The 27,172-nt window shown below is 49.1% G+C and overlaps 6 protein-coding genes across 6 annotated transcripts; 4 read left to right on the forward strand and 2 right to left on the reverse strand.

Annotated features, from left to right (window-relative positions):
• Positions 1-1,862: 1,862 nt before the first annotated feature.
• HO133_002120 (uncharacterized protein) lies at positions 1,863-3,059 on the reverse strand (the record flags this gene model as incomplete). Its single annotated transcript, XM_037293047.1, has 4 exons — positions 1,863-2,298; positions 2,454-2,704; positions 2,855-2,958; positions 3,026-3,059. The coding sequence occupies 4 exons, from the start codon at positions 3,057-3,059 to the stop codon at positions 1,863-1,865; spliced, it is 825 nt and encodes a 274-aa protein (XP_037150700.1).
• Positions 3,060-5,757: 2,698 nt separating this feature from the next.
• HO133_002121 (uncharacterized protein) lies at positions 5,758-6,220 on the forward strand (the record flags this gene model as incomplete). The annotated part of the gene is given in 2 exon segments (XM_037293048.1): positions 5,758-6,018; positions 6,032-6,220. 2 exon segments carry the CDS (start codon positions 5,758-5,760, stop codon positions 6,218-6,220), a joined length of 450 nt encoding a protein of 149 aa, XP_037150701.1.
• Positions 6,221-9,034: 2,814 nt separating this feature from the next.
• HO133_002122 (uncharacterized protein) lies at positions 9,035-10,473 on the forward strand (the record flags this gene model as incomplete). Its single annotated transcript, XM_037293049.1, has 2 exons — positions 9,035-9,218; positions 9,266-10,473. 2 exons carry the CDS (start codon positions 9,035-9,037, stop codon positions 10,471-10,473), a joined length of 1,392 nt encoding a protein of 463 aa, XP_037150702.1.
• A 1,333-nt stretch (positions 10,474-11,806) lies between these two features.
• On the forward strand, positions 11,807-13,513 carry HO133_002123 (uncharacterized protein; the record flags this gene model as incomplete). Its single annotated transcript, XM_037293050.1, has 2 exons — positions 11,807-13,208; positions 13,332-13,513. The coding sequence occupies 2 exons, from the start codon at positions 11,807-11,809 to the stop codon at positions 13,511-13,513; spliced, it is 1,584 nt and encodes a 527-aa protein (XP_037150703.1).
• Positions 13,514-14,796: 1,283 nt separating this feature from the next.
• Positions 14,797-20,496, reverse strand: HO133_002124 (uncharacterized protein; the record flags this gene model as incomplete). Its single annotated transcript, XM_037293051.1, has 8 exons — positions 14,797-15,859; positions 15,908-15,933; positions 15,995-16,105; positions 16,160-16,943; positions 17,222-17,567; positions 17,650-17,876; positions 17,948-19,210; positions 19,271-20,496. The coding sequence occupies 8 exons, from the start codon at positions 20,494-20,496 to the stop codon at positions 14,797-14,799; spliced, it is 5,046 nt and encodes a 1,681-aa protein (XP_037150704.1).
• Positions 20,497-23,802: 3,306 nt separating this feature from the next.
• HO133_002125 (uncharacterized protein) lies at positions 23,803-26,252 on the forward strand (the record flags this gene model as incomplete). The annotated part of the gene is made up of 7 exons (XM_037293052.1): positions 23,803-24,050; positions 24,107-24,241; positions 24,434-24,967; positions 25,056-25,161; positions 25,342-25,515; positions 25,577-25,637; positions 25,702-26,252. The coding sequence occupies 7 exons, from the start codon at positions 23,803-23,805 to the stop codon at positions 26,250-26,252; spliced, it is 1,809 nt and encodes a 602-aa protein (XP_037150705.1).
• Between the last annotated feature and the right edge of the window lie 920 nt (positions 26,253-27,172).

Consider the following 27,172-nt stretch of genomic DNA (forward strand, 5'->3'; position numbering starts at 1 on the left):
TGGGATGGGATGGGATGGGATGGGATGGGATGGGATGGGATGGGATGGGATGGGATGGGATGGGATGGGATGGGATGGGATGGGATGAGATGGGATGGGATGAGATGGTTGGGATGGGTGGGATGGTTAGGAAGGGTAGGAAGGGTAGGAAGGGTAGGAAGGGTAGGAAGGGTAGGAAGGGTAGGAAGGGTAGGAAGGAAGGGATGGGATGGGAAGGAGAGGGATGGGATGGGATGGGAAGGAAGGGTAGGAGAGGGTAGGAAGGGTAGGTAGGAAGGGTAGGAAGGGTAGGAAGGGTGGGAAGGGTGGGAAGGGTAGGAGAGGGTAGGAGAAGGTAGGATGGGATGGGATGGGATGGGATGGGATGGGTAGGAAGGGTAGGGTAGGGATGGGATGGGATTGGATGGGATGGGATGGAAATGAAGGGTAGGAGAGGGTAGGAACGAAACGGCTGGTGTGGGGGAAAGCGTTCGATGGCTGGCTTGTGTCTTGGGGGGGGTTTATGCAAGGGATGTGGATGTGGATGTGGGGGGGAGGAGATGATAAAGAAGAAGAAGAAGATAATGAAGAAGAAGAAGAAGAAGAAAAAAAAAAAAAAAAACCCCCCCCCCCCCCCAAAAACAACCCCAAAAAAAAAAAAAAAAAAACCCCCCCCCCCCCCAAAAAAAAAAAAAAAAAAAAAAAAAAAAAAAAAAAAAAAAAAAAAACCCCCCGGGGCCCCCCCCCCCGGGGGGGGGGGGGGGGAAAAAAAAAAAAAAAAAAAAAAAAAAAAAAAAAAAAAAAAAAAAAAAAAAAAAAAAAAAAAAAAAAAAAAAAAAAAAAAAAAAAAAAAAAAAAAAAAAAAAAAAAAAAAAAAAAAAAAAAAAAAAAAAAAAAAAAAAAAAAAAAAAAAAAAAAAAAAAAAAAAAAAAAAAAAAAAAAAAAAAAAAAAAAAATCTCACTCACTCACTCACTCACTCACTCACTCACTCACTCACTCACTCACTCACTCTTCCCTTCCCTCCCCTTCCCCTTCCCCTTCCTCCTCCCCTTCCCCTTCCCCTTCCCCTTCCCCTTCCCCTTCCCCTTCCCCTTCCCCTTCCCCTTCCCCTTCCCTTCCCCTCCCCCCTTCCCTTCCCCTTCCCCTTCCCCTCCCCTTCCCCTCCCCTTCCCCTTCCCCAACCCTAGCCCAACCCGTAAACCCCAAACCAAGATCCCACATCCACCGCACCGGTCGATCTCGCCTCCTGCCCGCTGTTATACATGTACGGATGATCCCGCTCGTATGCAACCCATATCCCCCCCACCCCCACCTTACCGACAAGAAATCGCTCAGAGGAAGGAATCAGATCCGGATTCCGTGATCGGAAGCCGTGTGATTTAACAGGAAGAGGAAGAGGGAGCGGGGTCTGGAATGGGGAATGGGGAATGGGGAATGAAAGGGAATGAATGGGAAGCGAACAGATGCGTGACTTGGGGTGGAAGGTTCGGTGGTGCGGAAAGGATGGTTAGCATGCGAGGTGGATCGGTGATGCGGCATATGGGCTGGGCTGGGCTGGGGGTGGGAAGATGCTGGCGTCGGAGTGCTGGGAGGGAGGTGAGAGAAGGAAGGGAGGGAGGGATCTGGAGCATGAAAACGCGGGACGGTTTTTTTCCCGCTGGAGATGAGATGGTGGTGGAAGGGGTAGGTGGTGGAGGAGAGGAAGCACGACGTGGAGGGAACACCTAATTTACCGGACAGGAGATTATAACCTGGTCGACGTGATTCCGTGCAGATGGAGAAGCAGATTGTAGAAGCGAAGATATCCAGTCCGGGGTATCAAACAAACCTCTTACATCCAACCTTCTTCACCCCCCTCCCCCAAATCTTCACCTCCTTCCACCTACATGACAGTACAACACTGCTTCTGACACATCCTCAGCACCTGCGGCAAATACTTCTTCACCTCAGCCTCGATCGCCGCATTCGGATCCTGCTGCTGCTGTCCACCACCACCTCCCCCTCCTCCACCCTGATACTGCTGGCCCCCACCACCCTGCTGATAGTTCATCTGCGGATACGTGTTCCCCCCCTGATAACCCTGCTGCTGCTGCTGCTGCTGTCCATACCCCGGCCCCCCATACCCCTGATGATACCCGCCGCCATGATGCGCCTTCAAATGCTCCGGCATGACCGCGGGTCCTCCCTGCAGATTGACGTAAATCCTACCCGCATTCTCCTCCGTCGCGTACTGCAGCCCGAGCTCTTGGCATATCTCCTCGACTTTCGGTTTGATCTTCTGGATGTGGCCTGGGGAGTGGTTGCCCTTGCCCACGATGCTATATCCTCACGCGACACACATGGTCAGTCGGAGCAGCAGCAGTACCCATATTCTTCCAATCGAATTATCATATTTGATATTGCCCAATCGATCAACCAACCAACTCATCAATTCAACCGTGGAGCCGGCCGCATTGTCCAAAAACCCACTTACACATGCAAATGATTCTGCCCCGTGCTCCGCGCATACCGAATCCGCTGCTCGAGTATCTGCTCCGCCTCCTCGACGAACTGCCCGTGCAAGTCAATCGTATCCCCGTCCACCCTGCCCACGGCGTTGTTCTCGCGGAAGATATAATCCGACGCCTGCTTGTTGTACTGGTCCATCATGGCGCCGTGTCGCTTGCCCTCTTCCGAGAGCGCGTGCGCGGCACCGCCATCGTGGCGCTCGAAGGCTTGGTGGGACTGCGAGTGGTGTCAGTTGGTGAGTGAGTGAGTGAGTGAGTCTTTGGTGTGTATCATCAGGGAGGGAGGAGAGTAGGTATGTTGGGTTTTGGATGAGGCGTTTTGGGACGAAAGAGGGGGAAGCATGGAAGGGAGGATGGATGGACAGACCTTGGCGAGACATGAAGAGCGCTTGCCAGCTTCTTGGCGGGCGAGGTCGCGCAGGCGGTCGTATTCTGCTTCGGTGGAGCTGGATGGGGGTTGGTGGTTGAATGCTATGTATGGGACAGTGAGTGAGCTGGATGTTACTTTGAGTCAGGGGGGAGGACGGTGATGACAAACCGCTGCCGCCTAGCTGGGTCATTGGGTAGGACATGTCGTTGTAGTTGTAAAGACTGTGTTCGAGCTACATGTCAATGCTGGGAATGAATCTAAAGCCAGCGTCGCATTGATGCGACGTGGGTGAGCTGGGTCGGAAAAGACTGTTGCAGCATGTCGACGCGTCTGGGCTCTTGGCAGAGATGTAGATACGAAAGCGCAAGCTACGATTCATGACGGAAGGGGGGGAAAAGGTGCAAAATGAATTGTTGATCCGGACGAAGAGGTCTGGTTTATTTGCTAAGATTTACAAGAAGATATCTACAGGTAAGGGAGGCCTTCTCATATACAGGTTCTTGGCATCTCAAGACAATGGAAATCTGCCCCCTCGCTCACCTTCAGCCCTGCCGCTTTAGCGAAAGAGCGGGGTGACACTCGAAATCGATCTTCGAAAACACTTCTTCTAACGAATACTCCTCTGCCTCGTTCTAAGGCTGCATACGCCGTGCTTCCCAAAATCTACGCCAATCTTGGCATCTTCACGAATATTGAGACGCCTGCTCCAACCGCCGATGTCCTGAATAGTAAGTTTTCTTTGACATATACGCGCAAATCACGTACACGGACCCAGGTACTTTTCCTAGACCCAGACCGTCAAAATTATCAACCCAACGACGAGAACTTCCAGTTGTATTGATAGAGTTCTATAAAAGTAATGTTTTTCGATTTCTTTTCTCGGGGGGTTTCTCCCTCGGGTGCATCCGTCAAGGGTTTTTACATCGACTGTAGCATCTCGCCTTTCAAGATCACAAGTGCATTCTTCTATACTTCCGAAGCATACTGAAGTGCTCACTTACTTTTTAGTCTGTGTTCATCAAAAGGCCTCAAGTCAAGACTATTTGAATATGCAACCCGTCTGGTGGTGCTGATCTCAGGCGATGGCTCCAATCTTCAGGCTATAATCGATGCGATTGCATCTGGCGTCCTACCAAACACGGCGATCTCGTTGGTGATCTCTAACAGAAAAGATGCATTTGGCCTTCGACGAGCGCGTGACCCCAACATTGAAACCGCTTACCACAATCTTATCCCTTATAACGAAAGGTTTCCAGATACATATGCTAAATATGGACAAGAAGCCCGAGAAGCCTACGATGCTAATTTAGCAGAGAAGATACTTGGTGCAATGCCGACCATGGTAATTCTTCATTTCCTGCGAACGTGCGAAAGACCTAGGCCAGTGAGGATCTAGAAGAACATCTTTTCCATCTCCGTCATGACAATTGGCGCTCTAGTGTGTGCAGAGTCAGTTGTTCCATGCTGGAGTCTAGGTTGAGGATCGAAACTGAACCTCTGTGCGCTTGTCAATCGGAAGGATAAGGAAAAGATGTTGTTAGGCACACGCACCATAGCATGGGTTCAATAGTCGATGAATTGCTGAGGGTGTGTGGAAGCATGGACCACGTGCATTGAACAGGGGTACTACATTGCTTCTCAGCCGCATGGGGGTGGGCCTGTCTTTGATCTATGATAAGTGCGACAACGTGCGCTATTGCTAGAGCTGCTCTTTTGCCAGCCACAAAGTCCCCTGGTGTCTCGTGCAAGTACCCAGGGGACTCAGCATATCATAGAGTTTAAACTCACTTGAGCGATAGGGAGCTTAGTCGACTTGAGTGTCTAGGTGCGGTAGGTATTGTTCGTCTTCGATCGCTTGGTGGTTGCACCGCAACTGAGATGCTCCTGGCGGTGCCCAAGACAAGATGGTTGCCTTACTGACTTCCCCGGCTCAGGATTTATTTCTTCACTTGTGTAGCTCCAGCTCCTGTTGATACCAATACACAATGGAAGAAAGCATTGAAGCTGCGTGCGCACGTAGGCAAATATCGGGAGTGGTCCTCCTGGCATCAGCTAAGACAGGTAGAACCTCGAAGCCTACATTTCTCCCACGAGATCTTTTCAATCTCAGCAGCTGATATACTAATTGCAGGAAAACAAACTCCAATACTCAAGGTCCTTCCGTGTGCGTAGTCTTCAACGCTCTCAATAGCCACTGACGCAAGAGACACCGATGTAGATTGCATCTTTCACCAAATTCATGACAACGATTGCAGTCCTGCAATGTGTCGAGGAGAGAAAAATCTCTCTAGACACAGATGTGACTTTAATTCTCCATGGATTGAAGGATGTTAAGATCTTGACCGGTTTCGACGAGTTTTCAGAGCCAATCTTGAAGCAGAAAGCTGGTTGTATAACTGTGCAGTTAGTCACTTGTCTATCGCTGGGTTGGACATTATTAACGCAGACTAAAGGCATTTACCCACGCATACTTCAGGCTTGTCCTACGACGGATTCCATCCCTTACTGCAGCGATGGCGTAACATGAAGGGTGAAACGATTGCTGGTGGAAAGACGATTGTGGAAAGGTTCCTATACCCACTTGTCTATGAACCAGGAACCTCTTGGGAGTATTCGTCAGCTCTGGATTGGGCCGGCGAGTTGGTAGAGCACGTCAACAATAATCAGACTTTGACACAGTACATGGAACGCAATATTTGGACGCCTCTGGGTATAACGGATGTGACCTTTCACATCGACGTTAGGGATGACATGCAGAGAAGGATGGCTGATCTGAGCATCCGGGATACGACCGAGGATGGAAGGATGATATTCACGGAGCATGAGCTCCTAAAAGGAGGAGCGAAGGATGAATGGGCGGCGGCGGGGCTTTCGCATCGCCAGCGGATTACATGAAAATCATGCGAAGCCTGCTAGCGAACGATGGGAAGCTGCTGAAACAGGAAACCGTGGACCACATGTTTGAGCCGCAGTTGGATGATGATAGCCGCAAGGCCTTGATGGAAAAGCTGCAAGTCCCAGCGGTCAATAGAGTATACGGAGCTCTCCCATCGACAGCGCAGAAGAATCGGGCCTTTGCGGGGTTGATGAACTGCGAAGATATCAAGGACCGAAGACAGGCAGGTGCAATTACCTGCATAGGGATGCTGAACGTGAACTGGGTAAGTCCGCCAGATCCATCATCTCGACAAGAAGCTGCTAGTCTTCGTTAAGCTTATGGCGACTGATGTTGTCCGCAGTGGATTGACCGGGCAGCTGGTCTGTGTGGCTTATGTGCTCCCCAATGCCTTCCACCCGGAGATGCCCAATGCATCGGGTTCAGTCAGGCGTTTGAGAGAGAAATGTACCGCCGATACAGCCTAGCAAAAGAGTCTCTTTGATACTGTCTAAAGCCGTCATCGAGTGTAAAATGCAGGGCCGAGCCCGGTTATACAAGCCAGTGGAACTGTCCCTCTGACATCGATTGATCTAGCCGATGATATATGCTAGGAGAATTACCTTTACAAGTATTTCAAGGGTCACCTCGAAGTTGCTGACCTGCCGAAAGAATTGAAGGAATGAGCAATCTCACTTCTATATATCTACCGTCGAACGTGATCATTAGTGACTTCTACAATGCTCTCCTTGACAGCTTTCCCTCACCTCGTCGACACCCTTGACTATCCGTTATTTGAGAGCACATTGCCGCCAGCATTTCTCTCCTTAACAAGCACCCGCTCACTTAACCAGTCACTCTCCAGGGCTCCTGGATTGAATTCAGGATCAATTCCGTGAAGATCTGTCTGCGTGGTAGTGATTAAGAGCAATACCTATTCCAAGCTCCTCGAGGGAGGAGAATCAACAGTCAGCCACAAGGGGGAGAAACAGGTGGATCAATGACTAGCCAACCTATTACCACCTCCATAGCTTGTGCCAGCTGCGGTTGCTAGCGCTGCTCCGCCCTCACAAGCAACCACGTCAGCTGTTGTCACCATGTCTGGTCCTTCTCTAGCGTCGACTTCGCCAGCACCATACTCTGGCAGCTGAAATCCGAGCACCACTACCTGTTGTGCCCATTGCGCAAGCTGGTCCACCTTTAGCTGCGACGTCTTCAGGGGTACTACTTCCTTCTCCTATTACAACTACACAAGCCGGTTGTCCGCTTCTTCAGCTGCCATAACCTCGCAAGCACCACTTTCCCACTATTGCTACGGCCAACATCGCTTCTGCTGCCCGTCTTTCTTCTTATGTTCTGCTTCTCCAATTTGCAAAGTTAACCGTGGGGTCTACCAAGGCAAAGCAGATGAGTATAAGGCAAGTGTGGTTTGATGCGAACCTACGTAGCTCCAAGCGGTAGGATTTGCCAATGTGGGAAGAGGACTTTAAGGCCATCAAGCGTTAGGAGCTCAGGTGTGGGATTACATTCGTCCCGAGCCAAGGATGGCACAATGGGACGGTGGCGGAAGCGCTTGACCCTCGAGCACCTTCGTTCATAATGCACCTACTTCCGCCTTCAGCCTTGTGCCTCAGTACTCAGGTAAAGGATAATCAATCTTACACACACCCACCAATGACTTTCACTGCATACTGCGTACTTGCGATGCTGGTGTTTTCGCTGGTGTTTTCACTTGCGTATCAAGTTTTTCCACCTACATTCGTAATAATTGTTAGCAAATGGTCCTGGTGGTCCTGCGACTCAGCAGGGATGGTGACCTTAGGACTGCGTCCACGCTGTACATGTAACGACGATGGGCGATCCATTGTAAATATAAAGATGGTCGTGGAAAGTGGGATCTCGTGGTGCTACGCTAGTCCGCAAAGAAAAGAAAGCACCCAGAAAAGCACTTGAGTATGAGATCACCGGATACAGGAGGGTCGTTAGTCTCATACTCTCCTCACCTCGTCATCGTGGCTGCCATGCAGGGTCGTAGTTCTTTTGGATTGAACAAAAAAGAGAGAAAAAGATTCGTTCGGCCTACAAGAGAGAGACTCCACCGGTCGATTATAGAAGCAGAGATTGCGGAATGAATCTATGCACTTTTGTTTCTCTTTCACTCTTACTGTTTCAAATTAACTATAAGTTCTAATTTTGATATCTCGAGCTTTGTAAGTCTAAGCATCCAAAATAATTCTCAACATTTATTAGTATATATAAAAAGAATAAGGTAGGGCTGAACTAGAAAACCTTGAATTTGTATGTGCAGCCAATCATAAATTCGTCAGGTCTACGCTTTTTGGTTAGACACCGCGGGTAAACAAATTAGCGTCCGCAACCATCAAAAATCTTTTCCTCTACTTTTAACCCCCTAATAACTTTACTATTTTCTATTAAAATTTTGAGATTTTTTTTTAAATTATAGCCCGTAACTTGCGCTTCTCAAAAATGAAAAAATTTCAAAATTTGATCTTATAATTATTAAAGCGCAAGGAATTCAAATATCGCTCACCAAAGTTCGCTCGACAGCCGGACAGCCCTGATCAAAAAACAGGTACACATTATTTGATTTTAGAATAACTTTTTTGTTTTCTATTAAAATTTTGAGATTTTTCTTTTAAATTATAGAACGTGATATGAACTTTTAAATAAAAAAATTATTAAACTTAGTCTTATAAATGTTTTAAGGCAAAGAATTCAAATATCGCTCTCCAAAGTTCGCTCGACAGCCCTGATCAAAAAACAGATACACATTATTTAATTTTAGAATAACATTTTAGTTTTCTATTAAAAGAATTGAATTTTTTTCTCTAAATTATAGAATAAAACATGGGCTTTCAGATAATAAAGGAAATATGAGATTTAGTCTTATAAATGTTTTAAGATAAAGAGTTTAAATATCGCTTATTAAAGATCGCTTATTAAATTTACTCGACAGCTCTAATTAAAAGAAATAATTATAAATTTAATTTATAGGCCTTTACTCGTTATTTAAATAATAAAACAAAACATTAAAACATTAAAATTTGTGCTGTTGTGTCTATTTTTACGACGCAGAGTAAGATTATGCCGTCACGCAGCATATCCACGCGACGACCTGCCAAGAACAGTAAAGATCGTCGATATCCTTTACTTTACTCTCCTCACAAAGCTTATTAGGCGCATGTCGCTTCTAAATCGTCATTGCTCTTAAAGCGAGACATCGCACACTGGCCCGCCGATATCCTACTCTGTACAATAATCCAAACTCCAGCTGATTCGCAATGACACCAAATGAGCGCATCTCTCTCCGCGAGTCACTACCCTCCGGCGTCGGCGAGCAAGAGCCCCATCGTACCGAACAAGACGCATCCAACCTCGATCAAGCTGACTCAAGGTTATGGGAATCCAACAGGAAGAGGGCTTGCGTTCTCGCGGGCTCCGCGATATTGCAGCTGCCGATCTGGGGTAGGCTGAGTCCTACGTCCTGATTGCAATCCAACTCACACACGCAGGCTTCGCCATGAATTACGGCGTCTTTCAAGAATACTATTCCAGCAACTGGACGCTGCAAGGGAGTCATCAAGTCACCGGTATCATCGGCACAACCTCCAACGGCGTCATGTACCTCTCCATGCCTTTCCTGTTCGCGCTCTTCACCAGACGATGGGCCCGTAGACGCCAGACCGCAGCTCTCTGCGGCGCTGCGCTTACGTGCATCAGCTTCCTCCTGTCCTCCTTCAGCACTCACGTCTGGCATTTGGTCGCGACACAAGGAGTCATGGCCGCGTTAGGATGTGCTCTCATCTACAGCCCGACCACACTATCGCTTGGCGAATGGTTTAATACCAGCAATCGAGCTGTGGCGTATGGGGTTGTTCTGTCCTGCAAAAATATCGTGGGATCTGCTTGTCCGTTTCTGTTGCGAGTCCTTCTTGATCGCTACGGCTTTCGTATAACGTTGAGAATATGGGCGGCTGTTGCGGCCGGAACCAGCATTCTCGCAATCTTCTTGATACCGACTCACCCTTCGAGCATATCTTCGAGCACTCATCGGACACGAAAGATCCCTTGGCAGTTCCTCAAACACCAGACCTTCTACATCTACAGCGTCGCCATCATACTTCAAAGCTCTGGATATGGCATTCCGCAAACATACCTAAACACGTACGCCCACGAAGTCACTTTGCTGTCTCAGACATCCGCCACCCTTTTGCTCACCCTTTTCAACATCCCTGGCATCGTCGCCTCGTCCTTTTTCGGATATTTGAGCGACAACACGCGCTTCCCCCTTTCGGCCACGACTGTAACTTCGATATCCGCCGTCAGCTCCGCTCTATCCGCTTTCCTCCTTTGGGGCCTTACGTCGCAAGGCAGCATGGCGCTTTTGGTACTGTTCTCCATCACCTTCGGCTTCTTTGCTGGCGGCTACAGCGCGACTTGGGGAGGCGTCATCAATGAACTGGAACGCGAAGCCGCGCAGAGAAATGAGGCTGTCGACACTGGCATGCTGTATGGTCTGCTGAATGGTGCGAGGGGGATTGGATATGTGAGTGGTGGGCTTGCTGGTGTGCCACTGCTCAAAGCCGGAAGCACGAGCGCGGTGGGAAGCTTTGGTTATGGAACGACTTACGGGCCCCTCATCATTTTCACGGGCCTCTCGTCAGTGTTCGGCGGCTGGGGATTGCTGTGGAAGTGGAAGAAGTTGCTGCATTTGGTGTGACAGCAGCATCATACTCCGGGCGTGGCCACCCTTCGTAGCCTGACTTGGGGGCTGCGTGAGAGAACACAAAAGACATCGCTGTTGGGTCTAATCTCGATCCAATTCGGTATGAAAGATTTGGCTTGTGCCTTTCCGAAAATGCCTGTGACAGGCTTTTGGAAAGTTTTCCACCTCGAGGTCGGTACCGCCGGTCCCACTACGCGCATTGAAGAAGCTATCAACGAGAAGAATGTTGCATCCTGACGGATGATACTCTCGGAGTCCTGGTATACGACCATTCGCGATTGCGCATCACGCGGTTTGACCTTCGATCCGATTCGGTTTCCCAGCACCATATTTGGTATCATAATTGTAGGGCATCACCCTTTATTGTCCATGTAATCCCCCGCTTCAGCTAGAGTCTCGGACCGGTGGAAAAGTGGGTTCGAGCAGCCGGTCACCAGAGGATACGCTAGTGCTATCATCTATCAAGGGCTTACCAAGACGAGCAAGTTGTGGGAACAGTGGTATGAAAGCCATTGATGATCGCAAAGAATGAAGTATCACCAAGAATCGGTGCAGCAGTTTGGAGCCTTTACATGGAGACGCACGGGAAGTATGTCGTCACTTGTTATTTTGTACCTTGGTAGGATTCGAGGCTGATAGCGCTTTTTGCCAGGTGTGTCGCAAGATGCATCTGAGGGTGCACTTGTTTCAGGTCTAAACCTCATACCTAAGTGACTTGATTGGAGATGGGAACATTTCGAATTCACGGGTCGGGAACGGAAGACTCTGACACTCACACTCACACTCACACAAATTGAGAGTCTTCCCAAATGCAATGAGACCCTTAGCATACCGTTTCTCCGTGATACAGTAAGTGTTTTACTATCAATGCGACTTATTCTTCTTAGTAGCATTTATCATCGATTTATTTTTGACGACAAAGAATGATTTGGTAACTGACATATATGAAACCGATCTCCGCAAAGGAGATATAACCCCTCTGATAATATATTCTTAACCTTTGGGCGAGGCGTGCGGGAGACGGAGCTCCACACTGTTAGAGAATAATCCCATTTGGAGTTCCACTTAGATAGCTACACACACTACAGCACAAGATCAAGTCCCTCAATTTAAATATTTCTGTGCCTCTACTCTACTATTCGATCAGGAAATGTTCTAAGATTGGCACTTGAACGACGCCTACCTCAATTTTCCACTTCTCAAGCGATCAAAGTTCACATCATTGCTGGAGTGACGCACGACCGTCAATCACCACACATTTCATGCATAACACTCTTCGCGGGTCGCCCTTGTACTCCGACGCTTCCTTCGGTTGTGGTTGACAGCAATGTCCTACAACCCTACATACGAAGCTTCGAAAGCTCTCCCACTGGAGCACATAGCCAAAGAACTTGAAGACTTTGCGGCAGCCGGCCAAGACCTCTCCGGAAGGCGCTTCAGCCGATCGCCTCCCCGTGTGCCTTCCGTGCCATCGACAGAATACGAAGAGTCGGAGCCTCCGAGTCCAACTGCTCACCTTCAAGACAAGGAAAGCCGGGAGCTCCGAAATTCAGATGCGGACGCGCAGTTCGCAATTCAGATTAAAGACGAGTTGGGCCGTATACGTGCCGCAAGAGACAAGGGTCTCCTTCAGCATCCCAATCTCTTTGATTTGGAGGAAGCCGCTGAAGCGAACGTGAAGTATAGATGGATCCAGCAAGGCATTTGGGACGAGCGATGGGTCAGCCAGCCCTACAAAATATGGAAGCATGAATTGCAAGATCATCCATCGCCAATGGGACCTTCAGATTCTGTGAAGGAAGGTGGGGCCACAAAGTTGAAAACAAGGCATAAACGCAAGCGCTCCGAACTTGAAGAGGAGTACCATGGAATGGTACGACGCGCTTTTGACTATCAAAACCAGCAATCGTCACGTCCATGCTATCAGTTCCTTTATCAATTTTGTCAGGAGCGGGAATGGATCAACATGGGGTTGAGCAACCAAGACCAAGACCAGCAGACCAACCTTGACACGAGAGCATATGAAACTGTGAAACTACGCTGGATCAGAGACGGTATTTGGGACGATGACTGGACCTTTATACCAGGTACATCGTGGAGGCATGAGCGGCCCCGGAAAACACTGGATCCTCAAAAGAGACATCACGAGGACGATGCTCGCCAAGCCGCTAGGATAGAACGAGCTGAACGCCCACCGCGCTGGTACTCTATGGCACCTGTAGCGCTGCTTACGAGAATCAATTGGCCTACGAGACAACCAGTATCTCTTGAGGCTGCTTCTGACCCGTCTAGTCCAAGTATTTTGGAGCCAAGCTCCGAAGTAAAGCCGTCCCTACGGAGTCGGTCCATGACATCACGTATACACTGGCATACGGAATTTTCTGGATCTACGCGCAAGTCGACGGCCGAAGCAAAGCATGATCCAAATGGTCAGGAGCGGGACGAGCCTCGGACAGGATCTGCTGCCAAAGAAGCAACTGTAAATTTCACAAGTACCAATCAAACAAAACAAGCTCTTCAGGAGCAAAAGGTCAATACTTCACAGTCCCGTGTCGCTACGTCAAAGCCAGTAAAGAAGCAAACTTCTGCGAAGAGGAAGAAGAATGGGTCTCCGATTCCGGCGGTGAGACAGAAAGGACCAGCCAACGACGCTACAGCTTCGAGACCGCGTCGCGCAGCGGCCTTGAAGGCGATGAAGAAATCTGACGAAAGCGACTCGACCATGATCCGTCACTGCTAAATCACCGTCTACAACACTGATCCTTGAGTTCGATTCACGTGAAGGGCGGCTACGAGACAACGCGGACGTCGATAATTGGGCGTGAGTCTATTCCTAGGCTAAGTACCAGCAGGGGCTGCGCAAATCGACTATTCAAACGGTCGAAATGAGAGTGCGCGTCGTGCAAGAGTCGGTTTGTCTAAGTGGCAGGCCGGCAAGAAGTCGAGGCTGGTGCCTGGGGAATCAATCGTCACAGCCTTCCTGCGAATCCGAGATTCAAAAGAGGGTGGCAGGCCGGCGAAGAAGAGCAAGTGACGTAGTGGGTGAGCAAGCGAGGCCAAGTGTCAAGGAAGCGCCCTTGGAGCAAGGACGAATCCGAGGGCAAAGAAGAGAAGCAAGAAATTAACATCGGAAAAATTGGGGCTGCTGAGAGACACAAGGGGCAAAGGCTGAGGGAGCGACGCGGACAATATACAGACATCTTCACGTCGCCGCTTTTCCCTTGTAAATAGTGCTCGCAAGGTAATGCCGATAGACTCCGTACCTGCATCTCAATCCAATCATAGACTCGCACCGTCAACGCACAAAGTAAAATAATTCCATCGTTCTATGGACACCAGCTTTCGCACTTCAGAGAAGTCCGAGCCACGCAATGCATCACACCACAGCACATCCGATCCGACAACAGCCTACTATCACACCCCTCGCGCACGTCGTCTCTACCTTTCGCTAACCTGTGCCGAGAAGCCAATCTCGGCAGCGACAAGAGCAGCAAGTTGACGAAGTAGAGCCGCTTCTCTCCCGTGTGAGATTAGACGGATTGTCTTGTCACACGGTCAGTGAACGATTGGGATTTCTAGATGGATAGATAGTCTCCCGGTGATCTTTGATCGTGTTCCTAGCCTCTGTTGTACCCTCACTTATCATTCTAGGCCCGGCTCAATGGCGGAGGTAGTATTAACAGACCGATCGAAGTCCATTGGCTAATCCTCATCGTTCCCACCGTCCTGCTCGTTCTCGGACCCCTGTCACATCCCTTCTCACATGAATCCTCCTTGAGAGGAGGTGATGACAGATCACCCAGATATCCAGTCGCCGTAAAGCTCAGGATGCATGCCTTACCAGCAACAATGTCAAATTGCAATCTGGTCTTGTCGTGCCGAAGACATGCTTATGGCAACCCACACGGTAGGTAGCCAACGTGACGCCGCTCGCTTCAAACCTCTCTAGCCAAATTCATTGCAGGGCACACGTGCAGCATGCATCGAGTTGATCGTGACTATTTAATATGATCCCAAATGCCCGGAGATACATGGCCAAGGGTGATATCCGCGTGCTGCTTGTAGGATAGTAAATGTGCTATTTAGATAGGGCTCTCCGTTACCCGTTCTTGAGCCTGCGCTGATAGAGCCGTCGATAGTTTGCCCTGTCATTCCTGTCGGATCAGGCAAAATTTGCCGATACGACGGTGTTCATCTGACCTAGTCCTTGTGCTAGCCAAGAGCGTGACATTGCGTGGATCCCAGCAGATCAGGAAGCGGTACGGCTTGCGAAAATTCACCCTGCGAAACGCAATAGACCACCATGACGGAAATTGTCTACTTGTCTCGTCCTTCCACCAACCTTTCGTCGTCCTGTTTTCTCTCAGGCCTGCCGAATATGAGGCGCCACACTGATCTGCGCACTGGATTGTGGTTTTGTGTCGCGGATACGGCGCCGTTCTCATCACTCGGGAGCAGGTCCGTCGCGCTCGCCTTGCGAGATGTACGAGAAGACGTGGTGTCGTCTTCGCCCTCTCGTTTTTTCTTTCTCCTCAACCTTAAAGCGTTGTGCTCCATGCGCTCGTAAAGCTCCGGAGGATTGATGAGCAGCTTGACGTGCTGCCGGATCCGATCATCCTTCTCCTTACGTTCTTTCTTGCGCGTGTCATCGATGCGCTCATCCACCGTCTTTGGCTTTTCCTTCTTATTTGTTTTCTCTCCCCGCGGAACAGGGTCTGTCGATTCCCGGTCATCGTCTTTCGCTCCGTCCTGCTCTTTGGCCTTTTCTTTGGCCTTGGCTTCCGCCTCGGCTTCGGCTTTGGCGTCAGCTTCGAATTTCTCCCTGAGGTGATCATTCTGCTTTTTGTTACTCTGTTCTTGGACCTCGTTCCATCGTCTGAGTGGCACTGTCCAGACCTTGGTCAGGGTCCAGCAGAGTAAGCTCCAGATTACCAAGATAGTCCAAGAGACCACGAACACTGGCGATAATATGAGTGCAATGAAAATCCGCACAATAGCTAGGGTGGCATGATATGGAGAACTGGCCTCAGATTTCGTGACTGATTCGTATGCGAGCACAATACGAGATGCTGGAAAGTCAACGAAGAAGTAGACGACCAAGAATAGAAGATAAACGAATTTGCTCCTCGGCCATTTCGGCATTTCATGATCGTGTAAGATGTCATGCTCTTCAGCATCTTTGATGTGATCCAGAGTCTTTTCCCAAGTCACTGGGAATGTGTTGGGTGTTCTCCCCATTCTTTCTCGTGCACTGCGGCTTACGATGTACCTGAGTCTTCGAATTGGCCATGCAAGAATTTCAGCATTGAAAACCATCAGTAGCGTGATCACCAATGCAATCGCAGTAGCTTGAAGGAAGAGCGGAGTCGTGATGTGGTTGCTTGATCAATCAGTGGTTAGCACAGTTGCAAGCGGGGAGAGTACTCACGGCGGGCCTTGCATGCTGAAAAGACTCTAGAGTTGAGCAGTCAGTATACACCTAAACGTTACAAATGGACAACAGAAGTGGACATACTGCGACGAAGCTCAGCGGATAAAAGATCACCGTGGCGTAGGTAAATATTCGAATGTTTTCCGACTCATGTGCTGCAGTCCGCGATTCAGCAAGATTGATATTGTTGATCAGCTGCAATGTGTCAGCGCTATACTAGTTCTCTGCCTTCGCTCGCCCCTGAATTACCTCTTGCCGATGAGTTCTGACTTGCTCGATGGAATCCTGAATCCGTCGGAATTGGTCATTTACCCGAGAGATTTGTTGCTCGGCACGTCGTTTCTGAAAGTCGATCAGCTCTCGAAATTTGAATTCGTCCTTCTCAGACCACCGTGGTTGAAAACTTCGGGTTTGTTCCCGCTTGGCCCATTGGCTGAGAGAGTCAACGTTTGCTTTGGATAGACGACGAAGTATACGAAGGGTAGCGTCAAGGTCAAGACAGATGGCGGACCGATTATATTGTACATCCACGAATCGGTCATCGGCCTTGGAAACTTTCGGCTGAGTCAATGCCTTTCCGTCTTCCGAGACATCTATCTCTGGATTGAGCCAATCGTCAATAGTTTTGAGAATTTTATCGGTGCTTTGAAACAGCTCGGCCACCATCTTCTCCACGAGGAAGGGCTCAAGAACCTTCCTCTGGTCTATCTTCCTGTCTTCATGAAACCATTCTTGTATATCTCTAAAGCCATAGTAATCATCGGGTTTCGGGAGAATCTCCGAATCTGCGGGAAGATGGGTCAATAGATAGCCGGTCCAGAATTTGTCACCCATATCTCCAACGAAACGATAACTCAGTGACGCTTTTTTGAGAAAAGCGCGTTTCGAGCCCTTGAATATCTGGGGGAAGGCTCGTTGATGCCTGTCACAGACATGATCACTCCTTGCTTCTTCTTCAAGATTTTCCTCGTTACGGGGGTCTTCTGGTATATAGGTACGCGATTTCTCTTCCATGTTGGCCAGTTGGAAAAAGCTGAGGTGAAGTTCAGTTATCCATGCGTCTGCCAGAGGATGGACCTAGTAAGTAGCTTTTGTCAATCACAGGAGTACAGATAGGGCGGATCAGCAGACATACATCTTCATGTATATGGCTTGAATAACTGCTATGACGTATGTAGAAACGTGCCATATGGTGCCTTTCTTTCCTTGGAGTTGCCAAATAAAGCATAAGGGCGTGTTCGACTTCCAAGGGTCCAAGAAAGCTTCCAAGACTTAGCTAAAGGGTAGGTTGAATGGGCTATCTGGACATACTGAAACCTCTTCTTAGCGTCACGTATGCTGCGAGCTCGACGAAGGTGACCGTCTAGGTCTTCCGCATCATACCAGTCAATATCGGGGTCGTTTCGTTTGTGTTGACCTACGTTGACAACAACAGCGCTGTAGTTGCCAGCGCTAAATGATTTTTCCTGGCTCCACTTCTCAAACCCTCTGGCTAATATACTTTTGAACTTCGTTCGATGACTATCAGTTAGGCGATTCTGAAGATCGATCTCGAGACGGTGCTCCATTCCATCGTATTCTTCCTTCATGGAGTCGTAAGGAGGCCGCTTAGTGATGAAGTCCGGGTAGGGATACAACCATTCTTTTGCCCGTCTCTCTAAAGAAGAAAGCCCAGAATAAGCCACATGATCGAGCGCGTGCCGTGGTACATCGATGACATGGGAAACGAATTGGAATACCTTTTGGGTCAGACACCTGCTTGAAGTCCACCTTCTTGTGGGAGCTTGTTCTCCTCTTCTCTAGAACAACCTTTTTCATCAGGGCAGACCTCATTTTCTCAGAGATACTACCGTCTGGCGGCTGAAAAGACATTGTTTTCCTCTCTGTAGTTCCTCGCTTGGTATCAACATCCTCATCTTGAGACGCAGATTCTTCGCGTGGGACTGGGAGCGTTACATCTTTTAATCTATTGAGGGAAATCAACATCCTACCTGAATTCAAACAAAGTATGGAGAATGCCGGAAAGTGAGGACTTACATCTCGAGATCCAAATTCTTGAACCTTCTGACCAACATCAGTGTCGCTAGCTCCCATGTCGCCCAAGGACTGTGTGGTTTGTCAGAAGAGTACAAGGGTCTCAACATTCGTGGAAGCTTTGTGTCCCGGTCCAGCTGATTAGCAAATAGCCCATGAGACATAACACATCTGGGAAGCCTCTTCCAAGAAAGCTCTGCAAGCTCGTCTGGAGATTTGGAGTCGTCCAAGGATATATGATGACTCGCCATTATAATGGCCAATGCATACCGAAGTGGTTTCTTCCAGGTGGTCTCATGGTCAATGCCTTGTGCCTGCATTGTGTTCTGCCATGAAAGCTGTACATCCACCTTTGTGGGCTCATTCTTTGCGCTGTACGCCTCGAATTGGATGTCATTCTTGAAAAAATCCCACGTGATACCATCGTGAAGCATTGAGTCTTTGGCATAGAATAGTCGTCTGTCCCTCTCGCGAGACCGCCGTACAGCAATGGCAAAAGACACGGGAGCTGATCCGTTCTTTGCCACAGCATGTTCAGGATCTCGCCGGTTCGAACGATCGACTATATGATTACTATTAGTAGAACGAGCGTCTTGAGGTTGATATGCAAAGCACTGCAGAATGGTTTCTCGTACGTCGTGGGCTCGTAACTTCAAGTCCTCCAGTCGTTCCAGAGTGTCTGGTGAGTCGTTTGTATCATCTTTGAATTCAACCGACATAGCTTCTAGGGACTTGAGAGCCTTCCAGGTGTAGATGAGATCTCCTAACCGATATTCCGGAAAATGGAGCCATTCCGAACCCTCTCCGCGACGGCCCCCCCATGCGATATAGGTCTTCCTAGTGTCTTTGTACCATAGTCTCGACCTCTCATCTCGTTCTGTATCCAGCGCGTCAAGCCACAACTTAGTTCCCATTTGTAAACATGCCTTCACCAGCTTCCCTTCTCCTTCGAAGACTCGAGAGAATTCGGACAGCTTGAGCATTTGTAAGCTTCCAACAAAGAACTGCGCACTCGGTGACTCGTCTAGTTCGTTGTTGTCACTTTCTGTCCTTGGAGAAGCAGGCCAGCTCTGACGGGCCAGAAAGACACTCTCTTCGAAGCACCACCGCAAATGCCCTATACAGGCTTCCTTGATGCGAGCTTGCAATTCAGCTTTCTCAAAGCTCGAGGCATCTTTGTCCCGATTCTGACATATGAGATGTGTGGAGATATAATTATCTGTCTTTAAGAGTTGGTACATGAACAGGAGATAACGGAAAATATAGCTTTCGAGGTCAGCATTCTTATGACACTGATCTGGTGATGAGCATTCGAGAACGACTTACAAATCTCCAAGCGGTGTCGATTCTGACTCCAACGTGATGTCGTTCATGAATGGGATGCGACGTTCTTCGCCTGGGCCAGGCGTAACATCAACCAGGCAAAGACACAAGATGTGTTCGAGATACCTTCTGAAAATTGAGTTGAATTCATGGTCTTCCTTGAAAGACCAATTTCTGGACTGGTCAGTCTTCAGGAAAGTCTCCACATCCAGACGATTTGGACTCCGAGGCTCTTCACCGCTATGGGATTGCAATTTGTATTGCAAGACAAGCTTTTGAACCCCTTTGGAGGGAATCCGAAGGACTCCGGAAGAAGCTGACGGGGCTGTTTGGTCAGACTTGCTTTGGGTGTCGCCATTTAGGCCGTCGCTATCCTCATCATCGCTGTCAGTATCATAAGGATTACGGATAGGAACCGAAGCTGTACCATCCAATTGGAGGAGTCCGTCATTGTGGAAGACTGCGATCACAGCCTCGCCTTTTACGGCATTTGTTACGGTAATACCATCTTGTTGCAAGGGCTCATCAGGACTTCTTTCACGCTCTCTCTCTACTATATTGTATGGGCCACTTGCGTTTGGCCGAAGCAGAGGTTCCGACTCATCCGGAAAAGTGTCGTCTTCGTCAGGGTTTGCCCACCGGCCATGTGCGACGCGCAGGGTTCTGACTATTGCACCTCGGATCTGAAGCGCAAAGCGGACGGCTTTATTCTCATTAGAAGGGTTCTCGATGGAAAATTGCTGTGACAGGACCCCTTCATTCACTGTGAAGAGAACCGAGACGAGAACACCGTCGATCTCATAGTGAATGCATGGCCAGCGACCGTTGATCCATTCGAGTGGTGTCTTGATTGGGTCTTCGACTTTTGAATCGGCCATTAGGCGAATGCTGAGTCCACTCTTTCGTATTTGCGCTCGCCTTTGCATCCTAGCACCAAGTCCATTCAGATAACGTCTGTCCATACTGATTCCAGGGCTGCTGAGACAGATCACGCGAGGATTGTCATCAGCAATATATTTTGACATCCTTAAAACCTCTCCATATGGACTTATTATCACCAATGTGCCATCAACTCCAAAAGGTATGAAAGATCGAGTACTTTTGTCTGAGGGTACGACGAGCCGTTCGACACCCTCGAGGCCGCATAGGTTGACTTTTGTCACTGGAGGCTTTTGAGGTATGCTTTCACCGGTCTCCGTGCCGACAGAGGCGTTCTCATCGAATGCCATGGTAGGGTACACTCTTTCTAGTGCTTCCTATAGGCACTCCTTCAGCTGAGCTTGAGGATGACTAGGAGAATTGCGATGTGCGACGGCCACTTAAGGTCTCAAGCTAGTCCCGCCTCTAGGTACGTGGTCCAAATGCACTGAAGAGAACTGTGGTGAGTGGCCCCTAGCTCAGACAGCGGAGCAGTAGTCTATACTGCACACTGTTGAGCGAGGTTCGACATCATAGAGGCTACAGAAGAATTTGGGGCAGAAGAGATTTATATAACTTATGACTCCGAAGTCGTAGAGCAGGCCATGAACACGAGCGCAATGGAGAAACGGCAGGGGAGATCATGAAAAGACGCCGCAGACTCGAGGTTGTCTCCTCAGCCTCGTGCTAAAACAGCCTATGCATCATCGTGCAGCCTACGCGGCGAAACTGAGAGCGGCTCCTCTTGCTCACGAGCCTCACTCTGTAGGATACATCAATGCGCAGGGATCCAGCTCCACTTTTGGAGAATGTGTGACCCATCTCAGCAGAAGCGAGAAAATTAGAGAAAACACTTCCAAACAAAGTGGCGATAGAATGGAAGCAGATGGAGCGCAATTGCTGCACCAATGTCAACCTGTACAATGTTGTACATGTAGATAACAAAGCCGTGGCCGAATGACCTCGGCTCGCGTAATTCCTACAAGTTCCCGCGTCGCGCCAGCGGAGAGGTTCCTCTAGGGCTGATACTTTAGAGGTTGGGGCCTGGGCACAATTCTCTCGGCTTGGCCGTGCGGCTTCTAGCCTCGATGACGCCCCACCAATAGCCCCCGTCGTTGTCGCGTGCGTCCTCACTTCCAATGACTTTGATTTTTGTTCATCTCAATTCTATACTTGTTCATAATAACATTCCTTTACCAGCTCGTGCCAGCATTTCTCTGTCCTCCTAGCGACCTCGATCAAGGCAGCTCCCGTACCCTCCCTTTAATGGCGGACCTTTACATGTCAAAGCTGCAGTGGTGGCACCGAGGCCGCAATGCGGGCAGCTATATACATCATGAACGATAACCTCGACGGCACCGGAGGAAGGCTTGGGCCATGTTTACCCGCTGATGATATTCCTGGGAGCTAGCTTGGCTAGTCAATAGTTGCTTTCCTGAGAGCGACGTTGGGGTTCGAGCAGGAGATTATGCGCGAAGGTTGGCAAGCCATTATCATTCTGAGGGGCGACGGCCGCTGACAGAATCGCGTACCCTAGCTTCCGACAGACTTGCAGATGCAGAAGTCCAAGCATGGAAAGATCACAGCCGAGCGCAGCAAGATCCTAACTCCTTCCGATCTCCAACATGCCCTCCGGGCTCTAAACAATATTGATGGCGGCAATTGCTGGTGTCTTGAATGAAAATCTCACCAAAAGGATCAGAGGCTTCTATAATCTGAGGAAGGCTTGCGTGACACTCGATCGTATGATCTGGCTGTGGAGGCAAGATACACCAGTAAGAGTGGTACCAGAGCAAACACACTTGAGAGGAAGTCTATGGATTCTCTAGGATCGGACAGATCTGCTGCGTCATTAAAAGGTATACCAGGAGGCTTTGGAGGCTTTGGAGGCTTTGGAGATGGAACATCATCTCGAAGATCCTTTAAGCCGTCATATGTACGGTCGATAGAGATACTCATTGGAATTATATATCCACGGCTGAAGGAGGACTGAAGACAGAGGTCCACAGAGTAGTAAACGAGGATGCGAGTGGATTTAATGACGCTGACGAACGCCATGAAAACAGTAAGACGCCAGGCTACAGTGCGATTGTTGAAATAGACGGCGCCAGTGAACATATGGCCCAAATTCCTGAACCAAAAGCGTGCCTGTTGTGGCGGAGGCAGCGAAAAGGGGGTCTCTTTGCCGGTTCGGGAGTCAGACGTCAGTACCATTCAATGTGCCTCTAATCAGGGGCATATATTGATGGACTAGCTCTTCCTCAATTGCATCTGACTAAGCGGCGATATAGCCCAATTTGTGCTGAACATTGCCTCGAGTAAGAAGAGAGGTCGTTGAGCTTGGTTTACCTCGGGTTTAGCAAAGGAAAATCTGATAACCTCTCGTCTCCACCCAGACGTTCGAGCCTGGCATAACCAAGGGGTTTAATAATGACACCGAGCATAGCGAATTTGCAGTATCCAAACGGCATGCTCTAACAATACTCTGATATTCCCAATCAGTCCGTCACAGGCCAACGAGTCTCAGTAGTAATTTGCGAGATACAAGTAACAATCTATGATATGAATGGCATAATGCCAACAGGACCAATGGATCCGCGCGTCAGTCAGTCGTATTGATTACCGATAAACGGAACCTCTGTGCCACCGGGAGGCAAGTGAGTTTGTTTATCCCGTCTTCTTTAGCCCCGAGACCCAAACTCCCTCGGATCACATATGGTAAGCTCGTTAAGAGGCAGATATCTGAAGACTTGGATACTTCAATACTTAAATACATCCAGAGACTTGGCGACCAATCTCCCCCACCATTCTGCAGATTACGTAGTCTGGAAACGTCCACTGACTGACTGATGGCGTGGTGCCACTTTTGAACCACCGTTTGAGCAAGTTCATCTTACGTTGTCTGCAGCCAAGTGGAATTCTACCTGCAGCTCTCTCCCCACCATTTCCTGACTGGTGCTGAGAATTTTGATGAAACGCATCTTGCATAGGCGTCTACTCACCTGGTTTCAAACACACAGCGTTTAGCGCATGCACTCGGAACTTGGAACTTGACCAGCCAATCCTCCTCTTTATGCGGTTATGCTTCACCAATGGTTAGCCTGCTGCTCCTTATACTATCAAGTTGAATTGATCCTTCATGCCATGTAATTCTGTTCGCTGGAAAGGCAGCGGCAGCCTCGTCGCACAACTTGCAAGATCAAGAGCTGCTTCGATGTTCAAAATGCTCACGGAAAACTTGAGCGCTCGGATGAGAGGCAGGAGCTGAAATTTCGAAAAGTATGCCTACTTGACATCCCAAGGCAGATTATGGAGGCTTAGCGGCTCTTCCAAATCCTTTGGGCCGTTCCCAGTCTTGCACTGCTGCTTATGTCTCACGGCTGGCTCGCAGAATACGTACGTGGTTCCTTTGCGCAACCTCCACTTTCGGGCAAGGCTACCATCATGAGCCCGCCTCACCTTCTGGCACGGCTGGCGCAAAACTTGACGGATGAGGTTGGAAGTTGCTCTCGTACTTGATTCCATTCCCTCTCTCCTCAATTAGTTCCTTTCTATTGCTAGAGATCAACTTACGCTGTCTCAACATGAGTTCGCGATCTCCGCATACCGCTTCGTTAATGCAGAGCGGCTCAGGTGCTCATGTGAAGCCGAAGTTCAACGGGAAGCCTGGCATCAGCCTGAAAACCCCACTCAGCAGTCATTATTATGACCTCCGCCAATTTCAACCTGAAGAAGACTTGATTGAACTCAACGAGGAGCCGCCGACCCCTCAAATACAGACTGAACACTCCAACCTACCTCTCCACCGGTCATGCGGGAGCCCGTCCGAATCCAATCATGGGCTTAAAAGATACCAAGCCAAATCGTCTGTGACCTAGCAGAAAATCCTAGTACTGATGCAGGCTTTTGACAGTGATCTAGAAGCACCCGTGTTCAAGAACAGATGACTCTTCTCGATCTTGAAGATCCCCTCATACAAGGAGATTCGGCTTCGCGAGATGGTCGCATAGCTGGCGGTGAGCGAAGCAGGATTGGCCGGCAATCATATAATCTCATGTATTCGAACAGTGCTATCCTGCGTCCGACGCATCTGCTGACATTTTCGCTTCTTCCCAGAAACATCCAAACTCATACCCAGAGCAGAAGCACAAGCCGGCAGAATTCTGGCGATCAACTCTGCGATGGTTGTGAAAGATATGGTATCAATAGAGAATACTGCAATGTCTGCGAATGCATTTTGTGTACCAGCTGTTGGGAAAAGCAGGCATCTCATAAGATGCAGCGGAAAGCTCCAGGATCCATTCCGCACGAAAGAACCGATTGTCGTACCGCTGAGAAAATCAAGGCTATCTTGGAGGTCAGGGCAACTTCCGCTGAACAAGACATTCTGCACAAAAACGACGAAGACACAACATGGTTCAGCGTCGTCCGAGAAGATGATGAGCTACCTACATTCAGAGACTCTGGCGACGTCCATCTCTACTCAGACCCCCAGACTTGCATGTCAGATAACCTTATTATGTATGCAGATTGCGAGGGGCTGGAAAGCGGTGAACGAGGACCACTGGGAGCAAGACTAAAAAGGAAGAACCAGTCCTCAAAAGCTGGCCGGGTTGACTCGTTTGAAAGAAAATTGCAAAAGATACATCACACATCAGAGCGTGCAATCACCTGGGCCGATACAAACGCTAAAAGGAGCAGGGATTTCACGGTCACCCATCTGTATCCACGTCTTCTACACACCTTTTCTGATGTGGTAGTCTTTGTGCTCAAAAATCCCAGGTCAGTCAGTGTTTGAAGTTCCTTTTCTCTAAAAGACCTGGCGTTCTTACATGAGTGTGCTTCATCCACCTCCAAACAAAAAAGCCAGGTATATACGAATTAACCCACAATTGAAGGAGAATCCACCTGGCTTGGATGACGTGGAGAGCCTACCTTACATCCAAGGAGTAGTCCGTGAGATGTCAAGCACGGATGTTAGTATACAAAATGTAGCGCTTCGTTTGATTGCTTCGAGCTTTTATTTCGAAAAATCTCACGCTGTGGAGCTTGCATCAGATGATTCTGTCCAGATAAAAGGGTTGTTTCCCAGAAGGTCTTCTAATACAGCATGCTGAGAGCCGTCTGCAGGACACATATATTGCCGGTTACTGAAGGACAGCAAGGAGATCTCCGAGCTTGGAAAGTTTATGCGGAATAAGCTGCAGTGTGGCTATGAATTGTACTTCGTCATACAAGAAGAGCACCGGGGCCAGCATGCCAAGAAGGTTTCGGTCTCAACGGACGTCATCGAACGAATGATTAGAAAACGTCTGTTCAAGATGGACAACGTCAGCGTCCAGCTCTCTACTAAGATCGCTTACACCGAGATATTACTCCATATGGGGCCAGGAGATGTATCCAATCAGCAGGTTTCCAAGGTCTCTTTTGCAAGACGAAGATTCGAAGCCAAGTCAGTAACTATACTCCATCCGTTTGTGCTGTACTGTGGCTGACGTCCATACTTCCACTTCTAGGAACACGGCAAAACGTTACCCTAAATTCCAATCGATGGGCTGGCCGGACTCCAATTCAGCGAATACATCACAAGAGTTGGATCCCACCTGATCTAGCCGAACAGCGCTCAGATTCTGATAAAATATCGCATTACTCGAAGCAGGATTATGTTATCGGAGAGTCATCCCAGGGCTTGCTGCAAAGGATTGCCCATCGACTCAACAATGGCCCCAGCCCAGCGCAAATGATGCCAGAGCCAGATACTTCGGACTTAGAATCAGAGATGGCGGAACTGTCGAGGCAAAGATCTGCAGCAATAGGGCTCGACGCCAATTCCTTCGCAGTCGAACTTGACGCTGGCCCTGCCGTCTATCTCACTCAGCAAGCGAACCGTCCGCAAGGCGAGACTGACAGTAGCAGACTCTTGGAAGGAAACCCCATGGGCCACCCGTCTGGTCCATCCAATGAACCGCAAGATCTGCAAGCGGACACTGAGCACGCTTCGCCGAGGGCCGCTCCTCAGGTGGGGAAAGCAGATAGGAAGTGGGAGGGAGGTTTCTTTCGGTTTTGACCCATCGGCGTCCGGGACTCTGAAAGAAGTCCTGCGTTCACTGCGGCGCTGCAACTAACGTAGTTTGCATCAGCGTCGTCTTAGTCTATGTTCAGGGGGGCTATCTTCAGTGGAGGACGATATCTCTGTATAGGTGCAATTCCTCTGCAATGGTACACTTAGCGGAAGGGGTTTGAGGCGCACAGATAAATCACAATATAGAAACGTCAGCTCCTGTTGTCAGCGTAGTGGGCCTGACGATGAGCCTCATTCCATGTGGTTGATTGCTGACCTCGATGCAACGAGCTTGATCACGCATAAATCACCGCAATTGAACGCTCCAGAATGTCAGAAATACTCCGACACCATTCACGCAGGTCAAAATCATACGATCACTGGTGCCTATACCTCTTCACAGGCTGTTCTTCTAAGGCGGACAGGGTAGATCTGCTGTAGACGTAGTACCTAGCTCACCGCCATGCGGGGAACAGGCGGAACTAGTGAGCAAGCGCCCCGTAGTCACGCTTACTCAGGGTCGCATGTCCATCCAAATAGGGCATCTATTCAATACCGAAGATTTTATTGTTGGAGTTCTTGCATTAGGGTTGTCCCTTTACACACTTGGATGATGGAGGCCAACTTCCAACTTTCCCAAGCAGGATTTCGATCTGCACGGTTCGGGAGGGAATGAAATCCCTGCCCGCTCGGCTTGCAATTTGCTTGGCCTGGATACTTGGAGAAGGAATGGCCCGAATACTTTCGAAACACCATAGACAGTTAGACATCATTTCCGCTTTAGAAGCGCATGCATCACAATTCTCCGTCTTTTCTGCGGTAGTTGATAGAATTTAATGTGTCAGATCTCCGAGCTTGAAAAGACGTCGATGCCTATCAAACCAATGAATCAATGAAATCTGAACCGTGGGTGAAAAGCAAGCCAG

This window comes from Letharia lupina (assembly GCF_014066315.1).
Source record: "Letharia lupina isolate WasteWater1 chromosome Unknown contig_14, whole genome shotgun sequence".
NCBI lineage: Eukaryota > Fungi > Ascomycota > Lecanoromycetes > Lecanorales > Parmeliaceae > Letharia > Letharia lupina.